This window comes from Pagrus pagrus (genome assembly GCF_965226575.1).
Source record: "Pagrus pagrus genome assembly, chromosome: 19".
NCBI classification, from domain to species: domain Eukaryota; kingdom Metazoa; phylum Chordata; class Actinopteri; order Spariformes; family Sparidae; genus Pagrus; species Pagrus pagrus.
In genome coordinates, this window is record NC_140203.1 from 15,574,310 (window position 1) to 15,601,081 (window position 26,772).

At 39.1% G+C, this 26,772-nt stretch overlaps 1 protein-coding gene across 2 annotated transcripts; it reads right to left on the reverse strand.

Annotated features, from left to right (window-relative positions):
• Positions 1-1,183: 1,183 nt before the first annotated feature.
• camkk2 (calcium/calmodulin-dependent protein kinase kinase 2) lies at positions 1,184-25,629 on the reverse strand. 2 transcript variants are annotated; one of them, XM_084339701.1, is made up of 18 exons: positions 25,335-25,629; positions 18,606-18,905; positions 18,067-18,408; positions 15,913-15,960; positions 14,953-15,006; positions 13,190-13,241; positions 12,873-13,003; positions 10,274-10,310; positions 10,104-10,125; positions 9,866-9,954; positions 8,288-8,487; positions 8,028-8,081; positions 7,851-7,924; positions 7,586-7,673; positions 7,067-7,198; positions 6,336-6,439; positions 6,133-6,186; positions 1,184-4,038 (listed from the first exon to the last, which is right to left on the reverse strand). In XM_084339701.1, the coding sequence occupies exons 2-18, from the start codon at positions 18,837-18,839 to the stop codon at positions 3,966-3,968; spliced, it is 1,788 nt and encodes a 595-aa protein (XP_084195827.1). In that variant the 5' UTR covers positions 18,840-18,905; positions 25,335-25,629; the 3' UTR covers positions 1,184-3,965. The 2 variants fall into 2 exon arrangements, with proteins under 2 accessions (XP_084195827.1, XP_084195828.1); XM_084339702.1 differs by lacking the exon at positions 6,133-6,186 and having other exon boundaries at positions 25,335-25,628.
• Between the last annotated feature and the right edge of the window lie 1,143 nt (positions 25,630-26,772).

A 26,772-nucleotide genomic window follows, 5' to 3' on the forward strand; every position in this document is an offset into this window, starting at 1 on the left:
AATAAGATTTTTAATTTGATGAGAAATTGAAGAGAGAAACTCTCAAATAAACCCACACACAGAGCAGTTTTTAACAATAATCTGCTTCACTTTGCTTGTTAGATTTTTATTAAATGTTTTTATTTAGCTCCATTGATTCTTGATGCTTTGGCAATACTGTTGTTGTGGCATTAATGCCAATAAAATACATTCGAATTGAAACTGAGATTAAAAACATTCATATCTGTTCAGGTAAAGTCTGACTCACAATTTTAAAGTCCAACTTTTTCTTCTTGAAAACAGTATTAGAGTTTGCTTGATGTCAGCATCTAGTGGCAATTAGAGGAACTACAGCATCAGTCATTAAGGTAGTTAAAGGGTAAATTCCACTAATTTTTAACATTAAAGTGTGTTTACAGGTCTTGGGAAGTACTACTGCATATGTGAAAAAAGTACTTTAAAACCTTGTGTGGCTCTAGAGGAAGCTGTAATGAAATATATCTTTAGTGGCTTAGTTGCATTGTGGGTAATGTATGACTCATTATGGACAGTTTGAAAACAAAAGAATGATCAAAATCGATAAAGCAGAACCAGATATATCCCTTTTTATTCCATGCATTCTTCTTCCTTTTCAAAACCTGGTGCCTACATTGCCCACAATGCAACTTAGCCACTGAGTGACATCACTGGAGGCAATCTATAAGATTACATGCAGCCTCTGGAGCAACAAAAGGTTTTATACTACTGGTATTCACATATGCTGTAATACTCCCCAAGACCTGTGAATTCATTTTAATGTGTAAAATTGGTGACCCTTTAATTTTTTGATTTAAATGCAGTTGTTTCCTCATGTAGCCACAATACCCAAATAAACATACAGAACTGAGCACATAAAATACTGCCTGTCTAAACAAGGATTCATAAATGTATTTGTTTCTAACTAACTAGGACATCTTGTACAAAATGTCCCCACTAATCTGTAGTTAGAGTGAGGTATATGCTTAGGTGCATCCATTCAAGAGCAGTTGGAATAATATGGCAGCTGTCGAAAATGTGCTGTCGACATACATGAGGAAGGAACAAAATGTGATATTCAGGCTCTCAGGAGTACACTCATGAGTCACAAATGTTCTGGTGCACAGCACACACTAGTGGTCTCTCTCTGGAACTGAAGCTGAAACACATTCAGACCAACAACATTACAGAAAGGCAATAATATTTTATTCAAATGATGAACAAGATACAGTATGTATAGAATAATTAATTTTAAAGTCCCATGTTGATGTCAAGGACCTCTCATGCTATGACAATACAGTGGTATGTGTTCAGTATGTTGGCATGCATTTAGGGAAAAAGAGCCCCCCAAAGCTCTTCAAGAAATAAATGTACATTACAGAATGCAAAATCATGTGAACGATAAAGGTTAATAATAACTTAGCCTGGCCCTTCAGACAAGAATAGGCAAAGACCGCATTAAACAAACTACAGGTTTAAATATTGTATGTATAAAATATTTATCTTACATCTTTACTGTGGCTTGTACTTTCACCCTGCATTCAGACCTAAAATGTCCTTCAGTTCATCCTTGTTGGCCATGGAGGGCAAAATATTCACACCAAAGGGAAAGTAGCTGTCTTGTTTTGCTCAAGGTAACAACTTTATCTTAGATAACAATCATCTTCACTTACAGCATGACGGAATGTAAAATCTCTCATAAATGTGCAGAAAGCATGTTATAAGGATATTATGACAGGAATTGAGGCATTTCTGCAATTAAATTTTCTGACAAAAATAATAGATCATTGGCTATCATCATTGAGCTTAAAAGAAAAGAAGAGCATCCTTCAAAAGTACAGTACTATAATGTTCTGAAAATCTTAAAGCCAGAGTGCCCGACTCTATTTGCAGCACTCCACAGTGGAGAGCACAACCTAATTACGTACTGTCTGGGTGAGCAAAAACAAATTAGAATCAGTCGACCACATACAACCCTCCTCACCCAGCAACCGAGCGTGCAGCGCGTACGTGACAATCTGCCAGGGTGTTTCATTGCACCATACAGAGAAAGACACATCATATGCATAGTACTAGTCTTAAAAAACAGACATACAGCTCAGAGTGACATGCAAGTAATTAGTTAAAAAAAATCCAAAGTCCCTTTCTCATACATTCAACACTGTGCTGAACATGTGCTGAAGTAATTAGTGTGCGGAAGCATTAAATGTTATAATTAATATTGTGTCGATATTCTATGTTAATGATGAGACACATCAAGTGACTTACTCACACTGTACTTACACTAACATGTTTGAGAAAATGAAAACAAATAAACAAAAGGAACGCAAGTGGAAAAAAATGCTAATTTACTACTGTGGGATCATCTAAAATGAAACACATCAATATATAAAAAAAGTACTTTATAATTAATTTGAAATTTTTGCAGAGTGGCCCACTCCTCCGACCGAAGATGACAACACGTCTACAGATATGTCATGCATAGATTGGTAGTTTGCAGCTGCACTATGCTTCCATCTTAAAACGTACCCCTGTAGCCAGCTCTAATCGCTCAATAAAGAATTTACAGTTTAAAGGTTTGTTTTCTTTAAGTTTTACCGTACTATACTTTACAAAATTAGACATAATTGAAGTTTTTGGTGTCGTGAATTTGTGCGGTTGTAAAATAACAACATAGGTGATTCTCACAATACAAAACAAACGAAAACAAGAAACAACATTCACGATTTTAACTTGAGGTTCGATAGTCCGTATTTTCTGTTTTTAGTCTACTTACAAACCTCCGCTTTGAGAAGTGAAACAGACATGTGACGCAGTCGAACCATGTGAAACCCAATATCACAACACACAGGCAAAGAACAGATTAGCAGTTTAAATTATTAAAAAAAGGTTTTAAACATTTCAGACATTGGCTACAGAATAATTTGCACCAACACATTCTGTTTTTCTCATGTGCACTTGGTAGATCAGTACCTTCATTACTGATTGTTGTAGCTCTGTGAATTTAAAAAATACATAAAAAAAAATCATATCATTGTTCACTTTAAAAAAAGAATCACGAAAAGCTTTGCAATAGAAGAAAATCCTATTTTTTGTATGCAGTAATGATGAATTTGATTGTTCACAAAGCACTATAGCAACTGTTTTTTAAAGCTTTCTATTGATTTTAGCCTTAATAAAGAGCCAGAGATACGACAAAAAAAATTAAGTTGAACAAGTGTGTATATGAGCGTGCAAATGTCAATAAATAGCTTATATAGTGTTTGCATTGGGAAAGTAAACACATGCATTCAATGAAGTAAACATTTTTTCACTCCCCTTTTTTTCATTTTGGGAAAACTGTACAGATTCTTCACTTGAAAATATGTTACAAAACTGGGCACTGCTACTTTGCAGCAAGTAGCGGAGTGAACCAGACAATCATTGTCAAGAACGACGAGCTCACGGTGAAGATAAAACATCCCTCCCCGTAAACCATCGCCTGTTCCCGTGCCCTGTGTACCTGAAAGAAGTGTCAAGTAAAGACGAGGAGAAACACAAGAGGCTAAACTACAGTAAAACACATAACTGTACAGTTGAAGCCTGAGACAAAGCATGCTTAACTATAAATGCATGCAGGATAAGAGGAGGAGAGTGGGCTGGGCGATAAGAGCTGAAGACAGGGTCAAAGTTCAGGGAGGATCCTCTCTTTAAATGTTCCCATGTGGCAGTCTCAAGTCTCAAAACCACAGACTGAGCCTTTCAACAGGAGGGAATGGAATAAAAAGCTTTAAAAATGTTGTCAAAGTGCCTTGGATTCTTAATCTCTTCCCTTCTCTCTGCAACTGCCACAATCATCCACCTCCCGGGGAATGTACATAGGTATAGGCCGCCAGTATAAAACTGTGAGTAAAGGGGTGTCGTGCTGTGTGGTTGCAGGCAGGCAGGCAGGCAGGCAGGCAGATGCCAGCGTGCATAATCAACCCTCTGCATCAGGAAAGAGTCTCATCCTCTCCCACGTAGGGCAGGTCCATAGTCCTCATGCCATCACCGCTCTCCTGTTTCCTAAGTAACACACCAGAGACACAGCATTAGTTACAGCACTGCTCTCAAGCTGCAGTCAACCCTGTATCACTGAACAGAGGAAGGAATAAGCAGCTGTTGAGCTATGTTTAAGAACTAAAAACAACTATCTAATTGTTACATGATGCCAGGCAGCGAGCATTAAGGAAAGACACAATGACATATCAATTTACAGGCATGTCTTTTGTTTATGTGTGGAGAGTGCCTCATGCAAAGGAATGAGAAGCATCTTATCGAGATAAATGGATGTTCTGGCTCATGATGAACTGAGTGTAGACATAAATTCTAGATTTGATTGCATGAGAGAGGCAAAGATTCAACTGTATATTGTTATTTTTTCCAAGTAAAGGTTTATAAGTGTGACAGTTTTGTATTTTTACACGTTTAATAACATAATGCAAATCAAACAGCAATATCAAGTTGTATCAACACCTCTCTGACAAAGTCTCATGAAACTGGATTAGGGCTGGGCAATATAACAATATAGTATTGTCATCATGACATGAGACTGTATATCATCTTAGATTTTGGATATCATTATATATTGACAAGTGTTATCTTTTCCTGGTTTTAAAGGCTGCATTACAGTAAAGTGATGTAATTTTCTGAACTTACCACGACTGTTCTACTTGTTCTTATAGATGCCTTTACCCACGTAGTCCTTATATCCACAATACTGATGGTTATTCATCAAAAATGATTGTTAAGTACCAGTAGTCATTCCTCAATCTTATCACAACATTTATATTAAGGTATCTGGTCAAAAACACTGTGATATTTGATTAGGTGCCCAGTCCTACCATTTATAAAGTGCCTTTGAGTAGAGTTCATAATATCATGATGTACATTGTGTATCACCATATAGCCTAAAAATACATCAATATTATTTTAATCTATATTTCCCAGCGCTAATTTGTGCCTTAACCAATTAAGACCTAGGGTGTGCTTTAAAAATGGACTCTGAACCAAAGACATTGTTTGAAAACACCTCCTAAATCCTGAGGGGTTTTGACAGAATTATCAACATTCTCTAAAATCTTTATTACTCATCCTCTGGAGCAGACAGAAACATGAAAAAAATATATATTTGAAAGCTTATGGCTTTAATGAGAACAGGCAAAGACTTTTCTATGGCTATAACAGGAAGTTATTGCCTTCGCTCTAATGTTCATTAAAAAGAAAAAAAGAATAAACAAATAGCTTAATTAAATAATTAATTTGTACATTTCTACGTCAAAATATTGAGATATGTATAGCATATACTGAAATAACCTAAAAATATTGCGATATCATTTTAAGGTTATATTGCCCAGCCATACTCAGAATACAGTTCTCTATTGTAAGTATTTAACAGCTCTGGTCACTTGTTATGGCCCTGTTCATACAAGACAGATTCAGCTTTAACTATTTCGATAATTTCAGTTGCTATAAATTATTAAAGCAACATGATGTAAAAATTGGAATGTGCTTTGGCGCCCCCCACAGTTTCTGAGTGCAACACAGCCGTCTTAAATAAAAATCAAAAGCCTGTAACAATTTGTCAGACGTAATGTAGGTGCTACCTACAAACAAAACTCATTACGTCATAACAATGTTATGTGTTGAAAACTTGCATGTTGAAGTTAACATGTATGTAATGCTGGGATCCTGCCCTCTCACTGAAGTTACAGAAACAAGTCGATGGGGGGCGATAGTGTCTACTACAAGTCACTTAACCATCAAAATGACTTTGAAGCTGTTATTTTAAAGTAAAATAAAGTTACATAATGTTGCTTTAAGTAGCAAATTGGGATTTTCTGCACTACACACCACATGCTTTTCTAAAAGCCCTCTTATGCATTAAATGCACAGTAACTCATCTTGCAGGTACTATAGACTCGAGAGCACAACATTCCTGAAGATGGCTCGTTCAAACACTCCTAAAATAGCACAGGCCAGTTTACAAACTTGATGCTCAGGAGTATTTGACCATAAAAGCCATATTGAGAAATACAGCTGCTTATATCATGCCAGGGGTTGTAAAGTATACTCTTAAATAGAACTAAAGCAGGCAAGTCTTATCCTAAAGTTATTTACCTTCTTTGGCCACAATGAATGTAGCAGTATCTCACATTGCCTGCTCTGCCTTTCCTGCAGGGCAGGAGAGGGAGGAGAGAAATAATAACAAGATACTTGAGAAACTGCTTGTCAAACATTAGCTTGCTACACTGCACTAAGAGGATCTATAGCAGCTCTAAGTGAGAATGAGAAAGAGTTTAGGGTCTGTAAACAATCCTTACGTGAGCGTTTGCCCCGGAGCACACAAGCTGCTGCGCTCCTCTTTACGGGCCCAATCGAAGGGGTTCCCAAAGGAGCGCTTCCTCAGCATAGTTCTCACCAAGATCTGAAAAAGAAAAGTGAACAATAATACACAAATCCAAACAATATGCAATAGATGTAAAGAGGTAAAGCCTCACTTTTATTATCAACAACTTTCACTTGAAAATATGTTCCGTTGCAAGCAAATTTTGAGGTCTAAAGGATTTCACATTTCTACATTTGAACTTTGTTCAGGCAGGTGTTCTCATAATAATTAATGTTGTGTCTGTCTTTACAGCTTAAGTGCATAATTGCTACTTAGAAAAGTTCAATCAAAAAACAAAAGGCTGAAATGCTTAAAATGCATCCACCCTTTCATATAATTTTCAGCATTCGGCAGTAAATACTACAATTATTAAAAATAAATTGAAACAACTACATGAGTCACACATCTGTTCTAGCGCAAAGTGCAGAGAGGGCAATCAAGTAGGTGGTAGTGGTGTGTGGTGGGCGATGTGACTGAAATATGATAAGCAATTAAACATAAAGCACTTGAACAGTATCCTTTATACAAACATACAGAGAAATGCTGCTGACAAATCACTCATTCTCAGTCTCAATAAGAGATATCTGCTTTCCAGGGTACCTGTGATGTTCAGTAATGTGACGTGTGTGTTTGTTTTAAAATACAAAAACAGGTTCATAAACTCACCACTGTAGCCAGACTGGGGATGTGTTTAACAGAGTTCTCCACCTCCTCCTCCGTCACCTCAATCAGCATACAACAGTTGTCATCCTCCGGAGGAAGAGGCTCGGCACCATGCCTTGTCACCCACGGGTGCACCTGGACACAAACATGAGGAGAACAAAGGAGCTCGTCATGTATTTCGTTGTGATTTCAAAGACAAATTTTATGGAGCTAATGTACATAGCAGGATAGAAGTTACAATCCTTAAACAATAAGGCCATAAATCTGTAAATGACAAACAGCAGCATTTCAACATTAGGAGACAGTTTTCCCTCCAACCACAAAAGGTTTGTACTGCACCACAGCAGGCGTCACTGGACAGGACAGCTTCATGTGTAGATCAAAGAATGAGTTCCTTTAAGATACACTGGTCTCTCTTCACTCAGGCGCTTCTTCTCTTTTTGATGTTCTGCTCATGCAATGACATGTAATATCAAATGTGCTTAAAGGGCAACAACACCTTAATTGAAGGAGAGTGTTTACCTTAATCTGTGGGATTGATATTCTAGTCTCTGGATTCTTGTCCAGCATTTTCAGCAACAAATCTTTGAGATCATCTGAGATGTCGGCACTGTTGTCACAGAAAAAAATCGCAGCCATAAATAAAATGTGTGGCCACTGAAATGTGTATTTAATAATAATGAATAATTATATAATTTTCACGAGCAGCCATTTGATATATATATACATAAACAACAGGCAGTGATAGATTTTTGACATAGGAATACGAGAGGAGAGCAGAACTGACCGTTCAGGTAACTCCACAGGTTGAGTCTTGATTTTCTGATGAAGACTGAGAATGCGCTCATCCATAAATGGACACTGTGAATGAAAGAATAGTGTATGTTTCAACAACAACAACAACAACAACGACAACTAAATCACTGTATTTTTCTTTATCTATGTTTGCTAAAGCACCACTTACCACTCCAAAGACGAAGCAATAAAGTGTCACTCCCATGGCCCAAACATCCAAAGCCTACATTATGAGAAAACATAATAAAGTTTTATTGTAATGATACTGTTTCTTCAGTGTATGGTGGAGCACAAAAAATGTATTTGGTTCCAAGAAAAATATGAAAACTAGGACAGTAAATTTTATGTAAATATTAAAAGAATCAGCACAGGTTCTTGCATTTCTGAAAGCCATCCCCAGAGGGCGCTACTTAGTTCACTGCTGCTCACCTTTCCAGAGAAGTTCTTTCTGGTCTCAGAGAGCGCTTCAGGGGCGAGGAAAGCAGGTGTTCCCACTGTGCTGGTCAGGAGGGCATCAGTCCCCTCAAACTGGTTGCTGACTCCGAAGTCTGCTATTTTGATGTGTCCATCTTCTCCCACCAACAGGTTAGAGGGTTTGACGTCTCTGTGGATGATCCTCTGGTAATGTACTGTTGAAATAGTACAAATAATTAGCAACAAGATGCCATTTGAGGATTTCTGGTAATGACAGGAGATGCTGAATATTGTCTTACAGTCTGGATCGAGGGGGCAGGGAAGGGCTTAAAATTAAAAAAATCACCTTCTGAGTAAACAAAACAAAGAAAACAAACAAAGAAAAATGTACTGTCATATTTTTAACCAAACCTGCATTGCGAATATGATCATGATTATGTATAAGGAGAAATAAATGAAGGCTCAGACTGTTTTAGTGTCCCTGCTGCAGAGCCCTCCCTCTCTTTCCCTCAGCATTAGTCTCCTAGACGACACTTTGTGCAAAAGCACTTCTCCTGTGCTGAAATGCATTAAGAGCCACAGCGATGATGTGGAATGAGCCTTGTGGGTGGCTTGAGTCAAGAAAAGCACAGACGAAGGACTTTATGTACATGGCATGGAAGAACTCAAGGATAAGGCCAGATCTCGACACAAAGGAGCTTCATCTTTATACCACGATTACACAATTTAGACATTAACAACTCTGTATATAACAGACCTTTATCTCTTTATCTTTTTTTTTTATCTCGGTCTGCTTCCTGTTCACGACAACTTTTTACAAGTGAACCAAGAGGAGTAAACATGAAGTCACACAGACTGACAGGTAACTCCTTGTTATGACAGCTTGTCATCCTGTATCATTAGCGCATCATCACGACCCATGTGGGAAATAAAACAAAGCAAATAGCTCACAAAGAAATAACTGATTATCTGCGTTGTTCATATCATTAAACTGCAAATGGGAAAAATGTTTTAACTGATGACTAACAGGTAGAGACAGGATGAAAAGGAGGCTTTTTGTACGGTAATGATTTGGGGATTGTTACTGTGAGATATACTGACAAAGTAGGCCTAAGGAAAGGGATACGAGCATAGCAGTTTTAAAGGTCCATACAGCCACCTACGGTATTAGAGTGTGTATGTGGTGCACTTGTCAATGAAAGCCATTTGGCTTTGTATTATTGGCTCTAATTATCGGCCATAATAACCATTATTGGCCAACAGGCAATATGATAAATTTCCCATTATCATGCCAATAAATTAATCGCCCGATATATGTCGTACATCCTTCATGAATGTACTGAAGAACTTCAGCTGAGTACAGTTTGGAGGGTAAAAGTACTTTGAATGCTGATACTTTTATCAACAACTATGGATGATACTAATAAAGTAAAGAACAACGTTTTAATTTGGAAAGTTAACATTTACTTCGGAAAGACTGAACGGGCTTCAAATCACATTGTACCCAGATGTGTGACAAATCACAACCCTAATCAGCCCATTCTCAGTCACAGGCTGAGTGGAAGAGTGACAGGAGGTTTGGGAGACACTCACAATACTCGATTCCCCTGAGAAGATCTTGGAAGTAAAAGCGTGACTGGTCCTCGCTGAAAGGTTTAGCTGTCGGCACCTCCATCACAGCCCTGCATATATGAACATGCACACAGGTGCGCGAACACACACACATACACACACACACACACACACACACACATACAATTAGCAATCATAATTAATTATATTAAGCTCATTACAGTGTCGCAAACATTACCACAACATAGGGGTAGCTTACCCTTGCTTGACCAGCTCAAACACTGTGATAGAAAACACATAAACGGTTAGTGAAACATTTTCAGTTACCAAGAAACAACCTACAAAAAACTTTATGCCCGCTTTATGCATGACTGTGTGACTCGGTGTGTGTGTGTTTTTCTGAGGGCTCACTGTCTGGCCACAACGTACCCATGTACAGATGGTCCTCGCTTGGGTCATCCAAAACCTGGCACCAAATCACAGAGAAATTGAAATGAGTCTCTACACACACACGAACACACAAACGATGATCTTTTGATGATCCATTAAAATAAAGACACTTTGACTCTGGTATCTTTAACTGTACATAGATTGTTTTCTGTGATGTCAATATCACAATATATGGCTAGAAAAGCTGTGGCAATGTTACACACAGTTGTGTTATCATGCAGTTTGGAGGACTAGGAGATTTCCATCATTATTGCTGTTAATCTTGGTTTTGATTTTCTTTGAACGGACGTGTTGAAATGAGCAAAATGCAGCGATGCAATTTGAAATAATGGAGATGTTGTTTTGATCTTTATTTTTTCTTCCTTTAATGGCACTCTGCTGAGCCTTTCCATATTGTCCCATTAACCAGTTGGCAACATGCCTGTGTTGCTCTTTAGAGAGAAGAGGTGCAATCAAAAGCCTTTTAGGTACTGTTTTATGTTGTGATGTTTTCCCTCAATCTAATACCGGTTTTTGTTCTAACTAAAATAAAAGTCACTATGGATTTGAAAACTTTTTGAAGCCATTACAGATAACATGACACATCTTTCTGTTTAACATGAAAAAAAGGGGATATGTATAAGTAAATTAAAATATTCAAAATATAAATTTAAAACCGCTTCTGAACCGCTGGCCTGCTCGCTGGTTATCTATGAAACGACTCCTCTCATTTCACAGCAGACACCATTAACCCTCTACACCAGAGATCCTGAGATGGCAGCTGTTTGATTGACGGCTCATTTGAGGAGATAGCAGCTTCATGCCCACCCTAGAGCCTACAACAGCCAATGAGTTATTGTGTAGACAAGTGACCCTCTCTCTCTTCTTTCTCTTCTCTCCTGGGACACTTACACGCCAGCCTCAAGATGATTGATGCATCATGCAGCTAATGAGATTTCAAATCCAGCAATATATAGTTTGACCCTCTAGACCCCAATGCGCCCCTGAGTGCCCGCTCTATATTTCACTAAAGCATCAGGGAGCGCCCATAATTTTTAAAGCATTCCCAGTGTATCAAAACACGCAATATATTATCGTGAACATTGGATTTAAGACACATCAAGTTGTCAGAAATACCCAGAACCGTAAACGGGCATCGTAACGTTGATCACCACTTGACAACAGTGATTTTTTTTTCGTGGGTTTCTGGCCGGTCTCAGAACAATGACTCCCCTGGATAAACGCCCCCTGTATTAATCTTATGGATGCCATAAGATAATGTTGTGAGAGAGATCCTGACCCACCAAGCATCGTGGAAAGTGACAAAGACTCACATCATGTAATCAACTTCGGTAAACATCGGGACCTACACGGCTCTCACTGCAGGAGGTGGACTCTATTTTCCAGGGGGAAGTGTGACGAAGAGTTGGTGAGGAGTACGGGCCGGGTCGCGGTGTTTTTCCACAAAAACATTTGGCGCTTTTTTCATACTAGTTGCCAAAGACACTGCCCACAACAACACCACTATGGAAAGTGACAAAGACAATCTGACTTCAAGTTTGTTGCTCAAAATTACATCACATAATTACATTCAGTAAACAACAAGACAGCTGGCTCTCATTACCGGGAAGGAACACTGTTTTCTGGGGGGAGTGTGAGGAAGAGTCGGTATGGAGTACTGGCCGGGTCGAGTGCAATGTTTATATGAAAACACAAGACCTACGACTACATTATTGTTGTTTTATTATAACATTAGTGTGTGGGATTTTTTATTTTTATTTTCAAAGCCTAGAGTTATCTAATGAACGATCTGTTTTGTTGTTAGACTCAGGAGGCAAATGGATGGATATTATAATAATAGTATTATACTATTGGATCATATCCATTATAATATATAATGACCTAATAATATACATACATACATGCATACATACATATCCAATGTATATAGTTTATCCCTGAGTTGAGGAAATAACTACAACAACAGTTTTAGTGGTATTTATTGTTTTTCTGGTGTTTTATTTGTTTTACAAGTTGAATTGCATCATCAAAAAGACTACAAATGCCACAAAATTCTCTTTTAAGTGAGAATTCTCAGTGAACTGCAGCAACATTAAGGGTTAAATAAGTTTTTAAAGCCCTAAACTTGTCGTTTTATGCGTTTTGCTCTTTGAATAGGCTGTTCTACCTAAGCACGTGTATGTATACGCATAAAGTTAGTGTAAATAAGGAAATAAAGAACCATATTGAGTTTTTGCCCCTATTACTCTCAAGCAGGGGTATTTTGAGGTCACCAAATGGGCATTTTTTCGGCAGGTGATTGAATAACGTGTTAAGCGTCCATTTTCAGCGATATTGTTATTAAATTTCAGCTTGCAGCAGACTATATGTTGTGTACCCCCGGGAGTTTCCAGCTAATAGGGACAGTTTCAGGTCACCTGCAGGCTTATGTTTGCATTAAAAAAGAAAAGAGCCCAGAACCATGCCTGAACTCCAAATGGTTCAACAACAGCTTTGAATTTACTTTGACTGGAACAGGTGTTTATAGGATCATTTTACATACATTTCCAGGAATAAGAGCAGGTTAAACTGCACTCACCTCTACTAGTTTCACCACATTAGGATGGTCTAGCTTTTTTAGGATGGCAATCTCTTGATAGACTCGTTCTAGGGGTCCTTTTGGCTGAGGAGGACCCTCAGGGGCTTTGGCTCCACGAGGGGGAGGTCTCCCTGAGAGAGGGACAATGTGGGTGGGCAAGGGTAACAGGTGAGGAACATATAGAAGGGAGAGAGGGAGAAGATAAAAGACAGGGTGGGTTTCAGCATTGGTATGCAGTGTTACCATGTACCACTGGAGCATTATAAGAAACTGTGCTTTCTGCTGTGTTATCCATCCACCCCTGGCTGCAGACTTACGTGGGAAACCTGCCTGCCTCATCAGCCTCTTCTTGGACAACACCTTCATCGCCTACAGGAGAAAACGGGAGATGGATTTGGATTGGGGGGGCCAGAAAAAGATGAACAGAAAGGTAGACAAAAGGAAGAGTAAGACATTGCACAGTGAGGTGGTGTATAACTGACAGTGAACCCACTCACACACCTACGGATAAATATCCAGTGCCTATAAATGTCTCCCATCACCTTGAACATCCTTTGTGTATTTGTGAGTAATAACACTGACCAACAAAAACGATGGCAGAGCTAGACTTACAAAAGAAGACACTGGCTGTAGTTGCTGCCAAATATACTGAAAAGCAGACATGCAAGAAATGTACATTCCCCTCATTCTTTATTCTTCTTTATCTTCAGAGGTTAGTCCAGAAAATGTAACCAAACCCACTGATAATGTTAAGCTATAACGTATGTACTTTATACTTTAAGTTAAATAAAACTGATGGATTTCTGGATCTCACTTTATCTGTTTTATTCTGGACATTAAAACACAGAAGTAAACTTTTTTTCTCACTGAATCTATACCGTAAACATTATGAAGACAGACAAATGTAAGGGCTAAAAAACTAAACTAGTGTTTCTGCGACATTGTCTGGTCTAGGGCTTGGCTTTATATGGATATCGTTTTGTTATCTTGATATGAGACTATATATCGTCTTCAATTAAGATAGAAGATCGTTATATGATGATATGGCATAAGTGTTGCCTTTGCCTGGTTTTAAAAGCTACGTTCCAGTAAAGTTCTATTTGTTATAATACTTGCCTTTACCTGCCATTATATCCACATTAACCACGATTATTTATCAAAAAATCTCTTGTCATAATATCAATATCGAGGTATTTGGGCATAAAATATTGTGATATTGCTTCTGAGGAGCTGTCAAAATATATATATCTTGTATCTTTAGTCTAAAATACCGCAATATTACTTTACAACCATACAACCATACTGTCCTAGCCTTAGCCTGGTCTGTAATACCATTGTTACATTTAAGCATTTTTCCAATGTTTTCCCTTTAAAAACAATTAAACTGGAAAGGCAGAAAAACGGACAGAGATAAGATCAAAGGTGCTTTCAAACATTTAAATCCAACAACTTATTTTTGACTGCCAGGTCATAAGACTTAAGCATTTATTTCATAAATTTAATTTGGCTGTCTCTGCACATGGGTGTAAAATCTCATATGTATTTAAAAACCACGTGAAAGTTAATGGTCCCCTGCAGGCGCAAACAGACTCATGTCATGCAGATGTCAGTCAGAGATCTCCATAACCATTTCTTGAACAATTACCCTCGCTGCAACCATCGAGGCAGTATTGAACAAAGAGCGCAATGTGTGACAGCTACATTGTTTGGCAGATAGATTTTTCTTTAATAGCCTGAGTGCCCTCGGTTATTATGGCAATGATATAATCGCCAAACGTGACATGTGGGCTTTGTCACTTGGGAGGAATATTAAAATAATCCCCATGTCATTGTCTGTCAATATCATGCAGCTTAATGAGAACTGCAGCAGACAGAATGGCTCAAGCAGTCTTATTGCAGTTCCCACAATTTTCACATGTGGAGGTTTTAAAAGAAATCACACCAGTAAATGCAACAAGGGGGTTTGATTATTCCAAGTCAGTGTGACAAGTGAAAATGAATGTGATAGAGTGAGAGTGAGAGAAACACAGAGTTAATAGTCGAGAAAAATCACATCTGTATTTGTGTGTGAAGGACTCACATAGTATGTGTTGTCATCCTCATTGTAAGCCAGCTTGACAACACCATAGGAGCCCTGAGTTGGGAATAAGTAAAAGAGAATAAAAGTCAAGTAAGAGAGACTGAGCAGCTGCCAATTTTTCATGTGGAAAAAAATATCACACTTTGTGCAATGCAAACTAAATAAATACAAATACACACAGGAACATATACACACACACACGGGAAGTGTGTGGGCTGACAGTGTGCACTGAATGAGTACCAGCTGCTTCAAAGTGAGAACAGAGAAATTCAAATCATCGCTCCCTCTCCCTTTCATTTTTGATTTCAGGCTAATTAAGGAAACTGGATCTGGTTTATGCTATCAAGCTCCCATGCCCACACACAGGAAATTCAGGAGAAAAACTAGGCCCAATTAGAAGCCTGTGTGCACAAATGCAATGCCCAAAAAACAAACAGAGGGGGGGGGGGGTATAGTGCGGCGGGGGGGCCGGCTCAGTTCCTGCTGCGGGAGCAGATTGGCGAGGCGGCACAGAGCTCAGAGATGATCTGATAACAGGAGCCTCTCCAACAATCCTGAAAGGCTCTAATTGTATCCACTGAACACAAAACCAAGCACATTAACATGTCTACCTACATGCAGAAATTCACAGACATGCATGTTCTGTCTTATTAAACCCACAATCTAAAACAAGCATGCAAGTACACACATCCACACACATCCACTAAGCCTTGCACAACCCTTAGAGAGCGCTATTTATACCAGCCTCTCATCCATCTTCCAACTCTCCCATGGCCTGGTAGTTTACACAGAGTTTGGAAAATGAGGACAGGCGGGAGAGAGGGATATCAGAGAGATATCACTGTTACTGTGTGTCCTTGATGATGTGTGCTGCTTGACAGACGTGCAGTAGGTGGAAGGGAGAAGAAATTGAAAGAGTCAGTGAAAAGGGAGCAATTAGTGATTTATCTGTGATGGTACCTTTCCAATCTCATCTTTCAGCTTGTACTGGTTGAGTTGAACGCAGTCCTTGAAGAGAGTGTGAGAGAGAGAGAGAGAGAGAGGTGAGAGAGGAGGAGAAAATGGGTTCTTTTCAAATGAAATCACATGAGACACTTTAGCAGTAACATCATCTAGATATATCACAAGTATTCTTACAAAATGACAAAATCCTTTCCATTAAATATCCCTTCAAAATAACTTTTCTTTTTGACATTTTCAATTTGAACAGAAATTCATAAGTGCAGTGTTTTTCACATCAATGTTTCCAGAAGTGTCTTCCAACTCGGACACATTTTCTTTGGTTGTCCAGCATGTCAGTATTACTCTGCAATCACTCTCCCAGGTCAATTTTTCATGTTCTGTGATAAATTTGAAGTAAAAGCTCTCCCAATCTGGATGAATTCAGGTTTGCAGTTAATCTCAACATAAAAACACCTAAAATAAAGGTATTTTAGCTAAAATTTGGCACTAATCCTACCTGCTAATCTTCCAGCATGCCCGAGATTTGAAGACTAGGATGTGCTGCCACAACAGTTACTGTATGTAGCACTCTTTAAAAGGTGCACTTTACCCTCATTTGTATGGTGAAAAGCAGGACGTTTCCAACCAGGATACGTGGGAATCCAACCCGCTACAAGGCATTAATACTAACTATAATAACTATTTACAAATAGCCAATCTTCTCACTGATGGTCTTGTTTAATCAGTGTTGAATTGAGACTGTTTCATAACGAGTTAAAAGTTCCTTGTAGTACGTTTAAAATACATTACTGAATGAAACTTATTTGCTTGTTGGTCTCTAGATTATTAAAAGTGCCAAAAATGATAGAAAAATTATGATTAAGAATTCAGAGGAATTACAATGATCAACAGCATCAAACTACGTTAACTATGCTTAACCAAAACAGGCTACACCATTCAACAACCAGGCAACAACTTGCTGGCTGCACCTGATTGAACGAAAGTCACTACTGGGCTGACTGCTTTGGGATATTAAACCAGACCAACATGGCAGCTTGTTTGGAAACTTTGTCTTATTTCACAACAATTGTTCACCGAAATTAGTTTCTATATTTACATGCTAGAAATAAACCATGCTCATTTATAGTAGCCATATTTCAACTCTACGCAAATGAGGAGCGGTAAACGCTACAACCCGTCTCTCATAACGCAATGCTACGCTACCAGCATGGATTGCAGGGCTGCATTGAAGTGTAGAAACAACAATGCTTTTCTTGCTAAAACCCGCCCTACTCTGATCGGTTGCCTGTGTTGTTTGGCTTTGGGCAAGATGAGTGAGACTGCTTAGGGTTAGGGTAAGAATCGAAATCAGAGCAGAGTAGGGCAATCTTGGCAAGAAAAGCAGTTTGTGAATATATATATATATAAAGAAATTATTAACCGTACTTTACTTTCACATCTGTGAAAGCAAAACCATCTATCAGGCTCTAAATATTACATAGGAGACCCTCAGCAGCCTATTGCCCTAAGAGAGATTCTACCTACAGTACATGACACGTACATGTTTCTGCATCTACGTATATGTAACAGGGGTCACAGCTATTATCTACATCTACTGAGACCGTGAAACCTTACCTTTGTGTCCACAAAGCTCAGTCTTTACCAGTGAGCTGCTGCTTTTGAGACAAATGCACATGCAGTTCTGCTTACTTTCAGACAAGTATGATGCTGATATTCTGAGAACTAACAGATGTTCAAGGGGAGCATCTCTGTATGAGCTTGGCTCTGAACATTAGTTAGGCTAGTCAGTTCATTCATGTGTAATGCTTTATGAAAAGCACAGTCCGCAAGGGAATACACTGCTCAGATGGTGCAGAAACCATAAATTATGTAATCATAATTATTGTTGCACCAGCTGTAACCTCGAAATTGTCTAATTTTCTTCTTTATCTGATCAATCGCAGATGAATGAAACTGACTTCTTGAGAGGATAAATATAAGTTAAATTACTGGCAAACAGTAATTAGAGCATTATCTTATGCTAGCTTTATTGATTTTGTTCCAGACAGACTGGGACACATCTCCAGCAGCAATGTCAACTTCACAGAAGGCTTTAAAAAAGATTAAATACAGCAACACTGAAACCATGTTAGGCTCAAGGCTTGACCATACCTGCAGATCTGTGATGGAAACACTGTGGGACTCCACAGTGGGCCGGCGGGGCAAGCGTGGAGACGAGTGGGGTGATGTGATGGGCGAGTAGGGTAGTGACGGGTAAATATAGCGCCCGTTGAGTCCTGGGGAGCTGCACGGCGATGCTGTCGTTTGAGAGCGCTCCTGCAGAGATAGTTTCCTGTCTGACAGGTTTAACCTTCCCCTTTGCTCTTGGCTTCCAGGGAGCAGAGCCTCTGGCCGGCCAACTGTGTGGGACAGCAGGTCGCAGGAAGGAGTCCGGAAAGGTGCCGCCACAGAGGAAGCTGGCTCAGGCGTCTCAGAACTGTCCATTGCTTCTACCTGAGAAGTGATACATTTAAATCATATTTATTTTTACTTATTGAATGTTCACTATAGGTATAGGTATGGGGTCTGGAAAAAAAGAATAATACTGTGGCCTTTATCATCAAGTCTCATTTTATTCAGTAGAAGCCCACATGTCCAATTAGGTTCCACCTCCCATACATATAATGTTACCATGGTGTGTTTCATCTTACCTCCTCCTCCTCCCCAGCCTCTCCAGGCGGTCTGCTGGGTTCGTACTCTGTGACCACGATGAGGGACTCCATGGGGTCTGGGGAGGGCGTCTCCAAGTGGGTGTTCAAAGATGGAGCGGGACAGCTGCACAGCAGATCCGGCAGTGGTTGTGAGGGCTGCGCTGGGGGTGCATGACTGCCGCAGGAGGCCGGCGGCTCAGCAGAGGGCCAGGGGGTTACATGACAAGGAAACATGGTGCCTTTTCACAAAGACTGACAACCACTGCTCCATCAGATAGGAACCTCAAGGGGAATTGGTGCCTAAGACAAGAGCAAATAGAAGAATAAGAAAATACACATGGAGAACAATTTCTGGCCTTTCAAACACCTACTGCTCTATTAACATTTGGAGGACTTGTTTCCCTCCAAACTCTTTGAAGCTATCTCAACAACAATCATGCATAAAGCTCATGATTCATGTTTCATTGGCTTTGAGTACATTGCACTCAATGTGTAAGTAGGCTCAAGTTACCACTTAGCTGAAGGAGCTTACTTGAAACCCATCTCAATTATGGGGAATTACGGGCTGGTCTTCCTTCTACCTTTCCAATCAAAGGTTATAGAGGATGAAGTCTTCAATTCCATCATGCAAAATAATCTACTTGAATTAAACAAGTCAGTTTCAAGAGCTGCCAGTCCATTGAAACTGCACTGCTGTTAGTGATAGATGCCTGAGGTCGGCAAGAACTGATGGCCAGTCTCTTGCTAGGTCTGTTGAAAGATTTGGCCCCATGAACCATAAAATCCTCATGTCCACCCAATCCAGACTAGGCGTCTCAGGTACAGTGCTACTCTGGATTGAGGCTGACCTCACAGAGCAAGCATTCAGAGTGGCATTCAAAGGAGAAGAGTCCAAGCGTCACTTCCTTTCCACTCAATTTGGGGTACCGCAAGGATCTGTTCTTGGCCCCTCTTTTCTTTTCATTATACACCACCTCCCTTGGTTTGATTATCCACTCACTGACAGCTCAAAATGGAGGATTCAGCTCAGGAGCTTTGATACTGAACATCTTTTAAATCCAACCAGTCCCTCTGTTCAGCATAACATTCTCATCCATCTTAGCTCTGCCTCGCTTTCTCCAACAAAGTGTGTTAGAAATCACACATTTACACAGAGACTTTTGAAGTAACTGTTTCATAGGCAGGAACTTTCTGACTGCCTGGTCTCTTAAGCCCCTTTCACACATACTGTAACATGTCATTACCCTGGGATTTTGTACTTCAATTGTACATACTGTACATTCGACAAAAGAGCCTACAAATTGACTAAATATAATGGTAACTACAAGGTAACAAATCAACCCATGCTGACTATAGCGTTTGAAAACATGAACAGATATCACTTAATGACATACAAGCTACTAACAGCTTTAACACTGTGTTTTAAAAAAAGCTGCAGCTTCCTGTTCACACCTGTTCTACTGACAGAGCGTTTGATACTTCTGTAGCAAGTTTAACTCTTGTTTATTGCACCTGGAGATAAAGATACTCACTTAGCTTTGGATTTATAACCCTGCTGTATGACAGCGGGAGATAGATAAAGACTCTACTCTGGTTTTGCATAAAACATAGATCATGTCAGTGGTTTGAACAGTATTCTAATAGAATAATACCCAACATATTTCATATATTACTAATGGTTTATCGATAATCGATTGTTAGGGCAGTTGACTATCAATTTCAGAAACTGCTTAAAATTTGCATCCCTTACTTATAAATGACAACCTTGTCTACCTGTGCCTATGCCCAGTGAGTTTCTCTCTGTTTTAGAACTGACTAAAGTACGTAAGTGTGAAGTGGGAGTCAAGATAAACAAAAAAACAGATGGTAACTTCATCTTTTTAGCCAAGAATAATTTTAGGCTGGCATAAATCCTGTGACAAAGTACAAAAAAAAAGAAAGGACAACTAACATTTAATTACCTTAGTGTGCAGCTGGAGCTCAGTGTGTTTGATGGGCCAGCACGAACCAAGTTGTGGGTGTAATAGAAGGGTGCGGGAAAAAACAATCAGAGATGCTGTGCGCTACCTCTGAAACATACGCAGATACAGCTTTCCAGATGAAACAATTGTAGAGTCTGGAGCTTTTTCCACACATTCTCTTAAGTGCTAATTAATGCATGTAAACACGTCTACTATCAGAAACTTCAGCTCTAGGTGGACAGATTAGATGAGTCTATAAAAGCTCTGTTTTTGATGTCAGTTATACAACACGGTTAATTATTATCTGTACAGCATATAGCCAAACCTTTTTTGCATAATTTCAAGAGGGCCATTTCCATCTCCGAGTCCACTCATCTTATTATCTGCTCATTATCTGTGAGGAGTGCAAAGAGAGGGAAAGGAGCTAGGAAAAGAGAGAAAGACAGAGATGGAGAGAGAGAGATGCTTGATTTCCGTCATGGTTCTGACAGGATTGTGGCGCTGTCAGTGTGTGGGAGCTGAGTAAATCTCACAGATACAGGAAAACAAGGGGAAGCCATATGAAAAATAAGACAGCGGGAGCTCCAGCCAAGTTCAGAATGAAGACCATGTGTGGGAAGAGACACCCACTCCAGGTGGCCTCTCTACCTCCACTGCCAGCCTATATATAGTAATATAAACTCACTAAAAGAAAGGAAGAATCACCACACATCTACAAGACTATTGAACAAACAGTTTCATGGGCAGCGAATCTTCTATGACAGAGATATCCTCCTCCTTAGTGTCTGTCTAACAGTCTTTTAAGTTTTCCTGACTATTCTTGGAAGCAGAAACTCTTGTGGTCTTTACTGTCCAAGTAATATTATCCTCATTTCATTCAGCTGAAAAAGAAGCTCTTGACATCCAGTTTGACTTCTGACAGTCACTGCTGCCTCCAAAGTAACACAGCGTGCCCTGATAAGTGGGCTCAGCCTCTGTGGAGTACAGAAAAATATAGTGACATGACCCTGGATGAAACTCACAAAGCACCAGCTACAGGAGACTTTTTATATCCTGAGAAGAGAGGCATCTTACCAAGCTTGACCTACTTTGATCTCAGATGAATCGAGAAATGCACATCGAGGCCCTTTTCCATTCACTAGAAGAGGTTTGTGCGCTGTTCTTTTTTTAGTTGTTAATGTTGAAAAGTCTTTACATGATATCAGGGCTCTGGACAAATTTTTCAGACTGGTTGCCCTTGTGCGCCAAACTTTTACATTTAGGTGCACCAGCAAATAATTTAGATGCACTTAATTCATTTCTTTATGTAAACACATTATTTAAATGACTGTTAACAGGGATAAAAGGTGCAAATATTTGTTTTCTTCATTTAAATTACACGCAACAAGAAATTGCGATGACCTCAGTTGTTAAAAAAAACAAATTGCTACATTTCAGGTGCCCTAGCACAACCAATGAAAATGTTTGTTTGATATTATCACGTATGGCAATACCTTCAATTCTGTTTCAAATGCTGGATTTGGTATCAGCAGGTACACAAGTATATGCACTGATCTGATACCACGTAATTTATTCATTAGAAATCAGTGCCTGCTACTTCACTGTCCTGTACACCTGTATGAAACAGATTTTTTACTGCACAATAGGGCTGCAGAATTAATTTAAATACCTATCAAAATCACAATATCAAGGCTCCAGGGTGCGACTATTATCATTGCACATGCGCCCAAAATTTTTTATAGTGCTACTAAACGGTTTTACTGGTCGCACCGGTGCACCTGCCATTCACCAGGTCAGATGAAAAGAAGTTATAAAATATTTGTTATGACACACCAACTGGGTGTGTACACAATTGCCTCTTGACAAATATTAGCATATAGACCCCAACAAATCTCACATCATCATGAACGTGAATCACATCACATTCATGATATGTCAAAATAATTGCAATATATTATTTTTTTTACCATATTGTGCAGCCCTACTGCACAAGTAGCCAAAACAGATAAACAGCAGGCAACATGTGTAACTTTGAGCAAATCCATAACATAAATTTCATGGAGGATTAGTAGTATTAAGCTTTTAAAAAATGATATATACAGTATTTTTTGTTTAAGTACTGATATCAGATCACAGTCAGGTACAGGGATTGATTGAAGTAAAAAATGGTATCGAAACATAAGTCGAACGCTGGTTAATTTCTCTGGTTGTTTGTTCTCATCAATAACTGTCTGGCCAGCAGGATTGGCAGCAGCATCCGAAATCAACAAAGCATTCCTGATTGCCAGTTGGGTTTGTCTCTGTTAATATTTCTGTGTCAACAGCCACTATTTGGAAAGCGATTTAATGAAACAACAAACTACTATTAGCCGACCACTCATTAGACAATTAACTTGAAGCTGAGAAAGCTACTTGGACATAACTTGGACACTACTGACTCCCAAATCACCAATCTGTTTTAGTTACATCACCTTCCCTTTTAACTCAAATTAGGGGTGACCCTCCTTCATCCCTCCTTGCTAGACAGCCTAAAAAAAAAGCCTATGACCTTGGTGGGCTGAAGCAGAGTAGCCCCTGTGTCTCTTCAGTTCCTAGGTAAAGACATTGTATATCGTGGATGACTGACCTGGTGGCTAAGACACCAAACTTCCCTGATCCCTGGTTATCACAGCAGCTAGACAAAGAACAAGCAGATGGATTTGAGCCTTGTGAAACACCAACAGATGCTGCCTCTCTCCAGATGCCGTACTGTGCCTCTTAACATAACAAAAGTCACGTGACCTGACCTTCACTATCTGCGCAGGAGAGGGAGGGGGAGAGAGGACTTATCAGAGCTTGCAGGGGGTCCATGCCATGTACAGCATTAATAACAACACATACACAGTCTAGCAGACATTCAAGTACAACACAGGGCCATCTGGAGCAGTGGAGGATCCCGAGCTTCATTAAAAGATCAACAGGGCGGTCCTGTCAGTGATCAGCGGAGCCGTGAAAGAGATAAGCCCCTGTAAATGGAGGGATGAGCGTCCTCGACCAACTTCACTGCAGCGTTGTCACACAATCAAAGCTGAGTATTACTGAGTATGAAATATTTCACTCCAAAACACAACAAAATTTGACATTGTTGAGAAATTATCTTTTGAGTTGCTGACCCATTACCATACCTGACCTTGGGCTGCAACTAATGATTATTTTCTCGATTTATCCATTAGTTGTTTGGTCCATAACATGTCAGAAAATGTCAATCTATGTTTCCCAAAGCCCAGGATGACGACGACCAGTTATTCAGTTATTCAGAGGAAAGAAACCACAAAATATTCACAGTTAAGAAGCTGGCATCAGAGAATTTTGACTTTTGACTGATGACTCATTTATCAAAATCGCTGGCAATTCATTTATAAGTTGACAACTAATCGATTAATAGTTGGAGCTCAACTCCGAACCAACCACAAAAACGCAGTTAATATGAGGAGTCAATTATTTCCCAAAACCCAAAGTGATGTCTTCAAATTGATCATTTTTCCTGACTTAATTGTCAAAATCACAACGCTAATAAACAGTGTAAATGAACAAGCTTCACATTTGAGAGCCTGGAGCTGTTGGATGCTGTGACAATCAATTATCATCTAATCATTAGTAATTAATGATGTATGAAATATGTTGGACGTTGTTCCATTAGAAAACCACTCACATGATTTATGTAGAGTAGGCTACATTAGGAGTTAGAAGAACAGACAAAGTAAACATCAATTTACTTGAATGTAAAACTAAATAAAACAGAATAATGACTTCATTGTAATTACGGAGCTCCGATCAGCTATTCAACAGCTGGACCAACAAAACCCAACCCATATGGAGGCTACTAAATGACTGAATGTAGCAACATAAGTTAGATTAACATGTCTTTTTGTATTTTTATAATGACAAATTAGTTGTATTTTAATCAAATACATATTCTCATACAAGTATTGAATATTTTTTTACATATATATATTTGATTAGCAAGTACTGTTATTTGTAACAAGGTAGCTTTTGATGTATTTGTGTATCTCTCACCAACAAAAAAAGGGAGGATGCTTTACACCTATTTCAAGTGTTACATGAAGACATTTAATCACTTGTGACAATCAAAACCCCTCAAAATACTGAAAAGGAAATACATGTGGGCGAGCTACAGCCGATATTATCTCCTGTAGAGGACATGCTGATGCAACTCTGGATTCATAAAAAGCTCCATAACGTTACATAATACCGATGGAAACAAAATACTTTCCATTAAGAATCAACAGCAGCTTAAACTTACTTTGAACGTTAGGCATTAAACGTAAAACAATTAAAACATTACACCAAGCTGCTTTATTTACATCATATTCCTGCGTTAACTCACATACACACGTTACCGTTGACTCTCCGTCTAATAACGTTACTGTTGTGTGCACTTGACATGGTGATGATTTAGCTTTCCTAGTGCAGTAAAAGCTCACTTATTCTCACAATTAAGAACTGCCACGTTTGGTTGGACACAATAAAAACGACCAAGCACATTTAATAATTAACACTAACGAGTGTTAAACCGTCGTCTGAGGTCCCATCAAGCTAACTTAGCTGTGAGCGTCAAACCCCACACAGCTCAGCTAGCGTTAGCAGCTGCTCCATCTGTCAAAGATACAGATGTTGTTGGGCAGGAGTCAAGGATGCTAATGCCGACTCCAACGCTTCAGAAGACTGCAAAATCCACATAGTGCCTGTAAAAAAAAATTAGACTTACCTCAATGCGTTACTCAGGCCCACAAGACACAATTGAAAGGGTTGGTTGTGTTTCTTCAGCTGCGGTGTGAGAAGCCGTCTGTTATACGACGGCTAGCTAGCTGTGAGACGAACAGGGGGAATGTAGCAGACTGATAACCGAGGCTGTGATGGACCAATCCAGCTGAGCACACAGGTCCCGTGCTTCACATGGAGGAAGTGTTGGGGAAGTGGTCAGTGTGCTAATCTAACGTTAATAGTTGCAGCGACGTGTTTCACAAATAATACAAAAAAAAACCCTACATCCGCGGAGGGGGTGTGGACTACCTTTTGTTCTCCTTGTCGTTTAACTCACGACATCAAAATAAAACACTTCATGGTTCTTTATGATACAAACAGCTGTTTGGCTCCCCCCTGTGGTGTAGAGGAGAGTTGCACCCTGTTTTTTTGTTTTTTAACACTTTTTCTTCTCTTCAGTTAGTTAATTTTGTTGAAAAAACATCTCATTTGAAACAGCATAATACCCAGGTTTAAATATGTCATAGATAAATATATTATCACAACACAACCTCCATACTGTGATTTTTCAAGGTGTATTTGAGCATGTGGTGACCTAATATTCCTCCAATGTTATGTGACAGAGGCTGACAAATTAGAGACCAAATAAGAACAAGGGTCCTTCCAATATCAATACCAGTATTGGAAAAAATCTGCTGAAGCAGTCTTAAAACTGGAACTGGTATCGGTAAGTGTTGTAAAAAGCACCCTGAAGTCATACTTGACTAAAATATTGTGGCAAAATATTACTTTTGTAAAGCCACCCATACACAATGTACTTGAGTAAAAGCTTTTATGCATCTGATAATAAATGAACTAAATAACCAAAAGTACAAGTAAATTATAGATACATTTACATGTATATACTGAATACTATTGGTCAACCGATTTTCTGCCCTGTTGATTATTGGATCAGATATTCAGCATTTTTGTGACCATCATAATTTAGTTTTTTTTTTTTTTTTATGCGAGTGCTGAAAAACACAATTTGAAAATGTCTGATTCAGTGCACAATCTGAAAAGTAACAAATAAAAATAGTGCAGTAAAAAGCACAATGTTTGACTAAATGACAAATTGTGCTAGAGTGGAAGAATAAAGTAAGAGGAAATGGAAATACTCAGGAAAAGTACACTCATTTTTTTTAACTGCACAAGTAGCCAATGCCTATAAACTTGTACATGCACAAGGTAACGTCCACAAATTTCTGGTATCGAAAAGGAGTAATTTGTGTAACTGGCGCCTCCTGCCAATCACAACTTTTCACCATCTTATTTGTTAACTGAGATTATTCGTTCAAAACTGCAAGACATCTTTCTGTGATGTAAAATCAAACTGGAGCAGGAAGAATGCTGAGAACCAAGGCGATCAAATGAAAAGTAGCCAGTGAATCTGGCTCTAAGTG

Coding starts and splice junctions, on each gene's coding strand:
- camkk2 (XM_084339701.1), bottom strand. CDS start 18,839: ATGTTTCCTTGTCATGTAACCCCCTGGCCCTCTGCTGAGCCGCCGGCC. Junction 7,925..8,027: donor ATTGCTTCGTCTTTGGAGTG/GTAAGTGGTGCT, acceptor TTTCATTCACAG/TGTCCATTTATGGATGAGCG. Junction 4,039..6,132: donor ATTCATTGTGGCCAAAGAAG/GTAAATAACTTT, acceptor TGTGTTACTTAG/GAAACAGGAGAGCGGTGATG.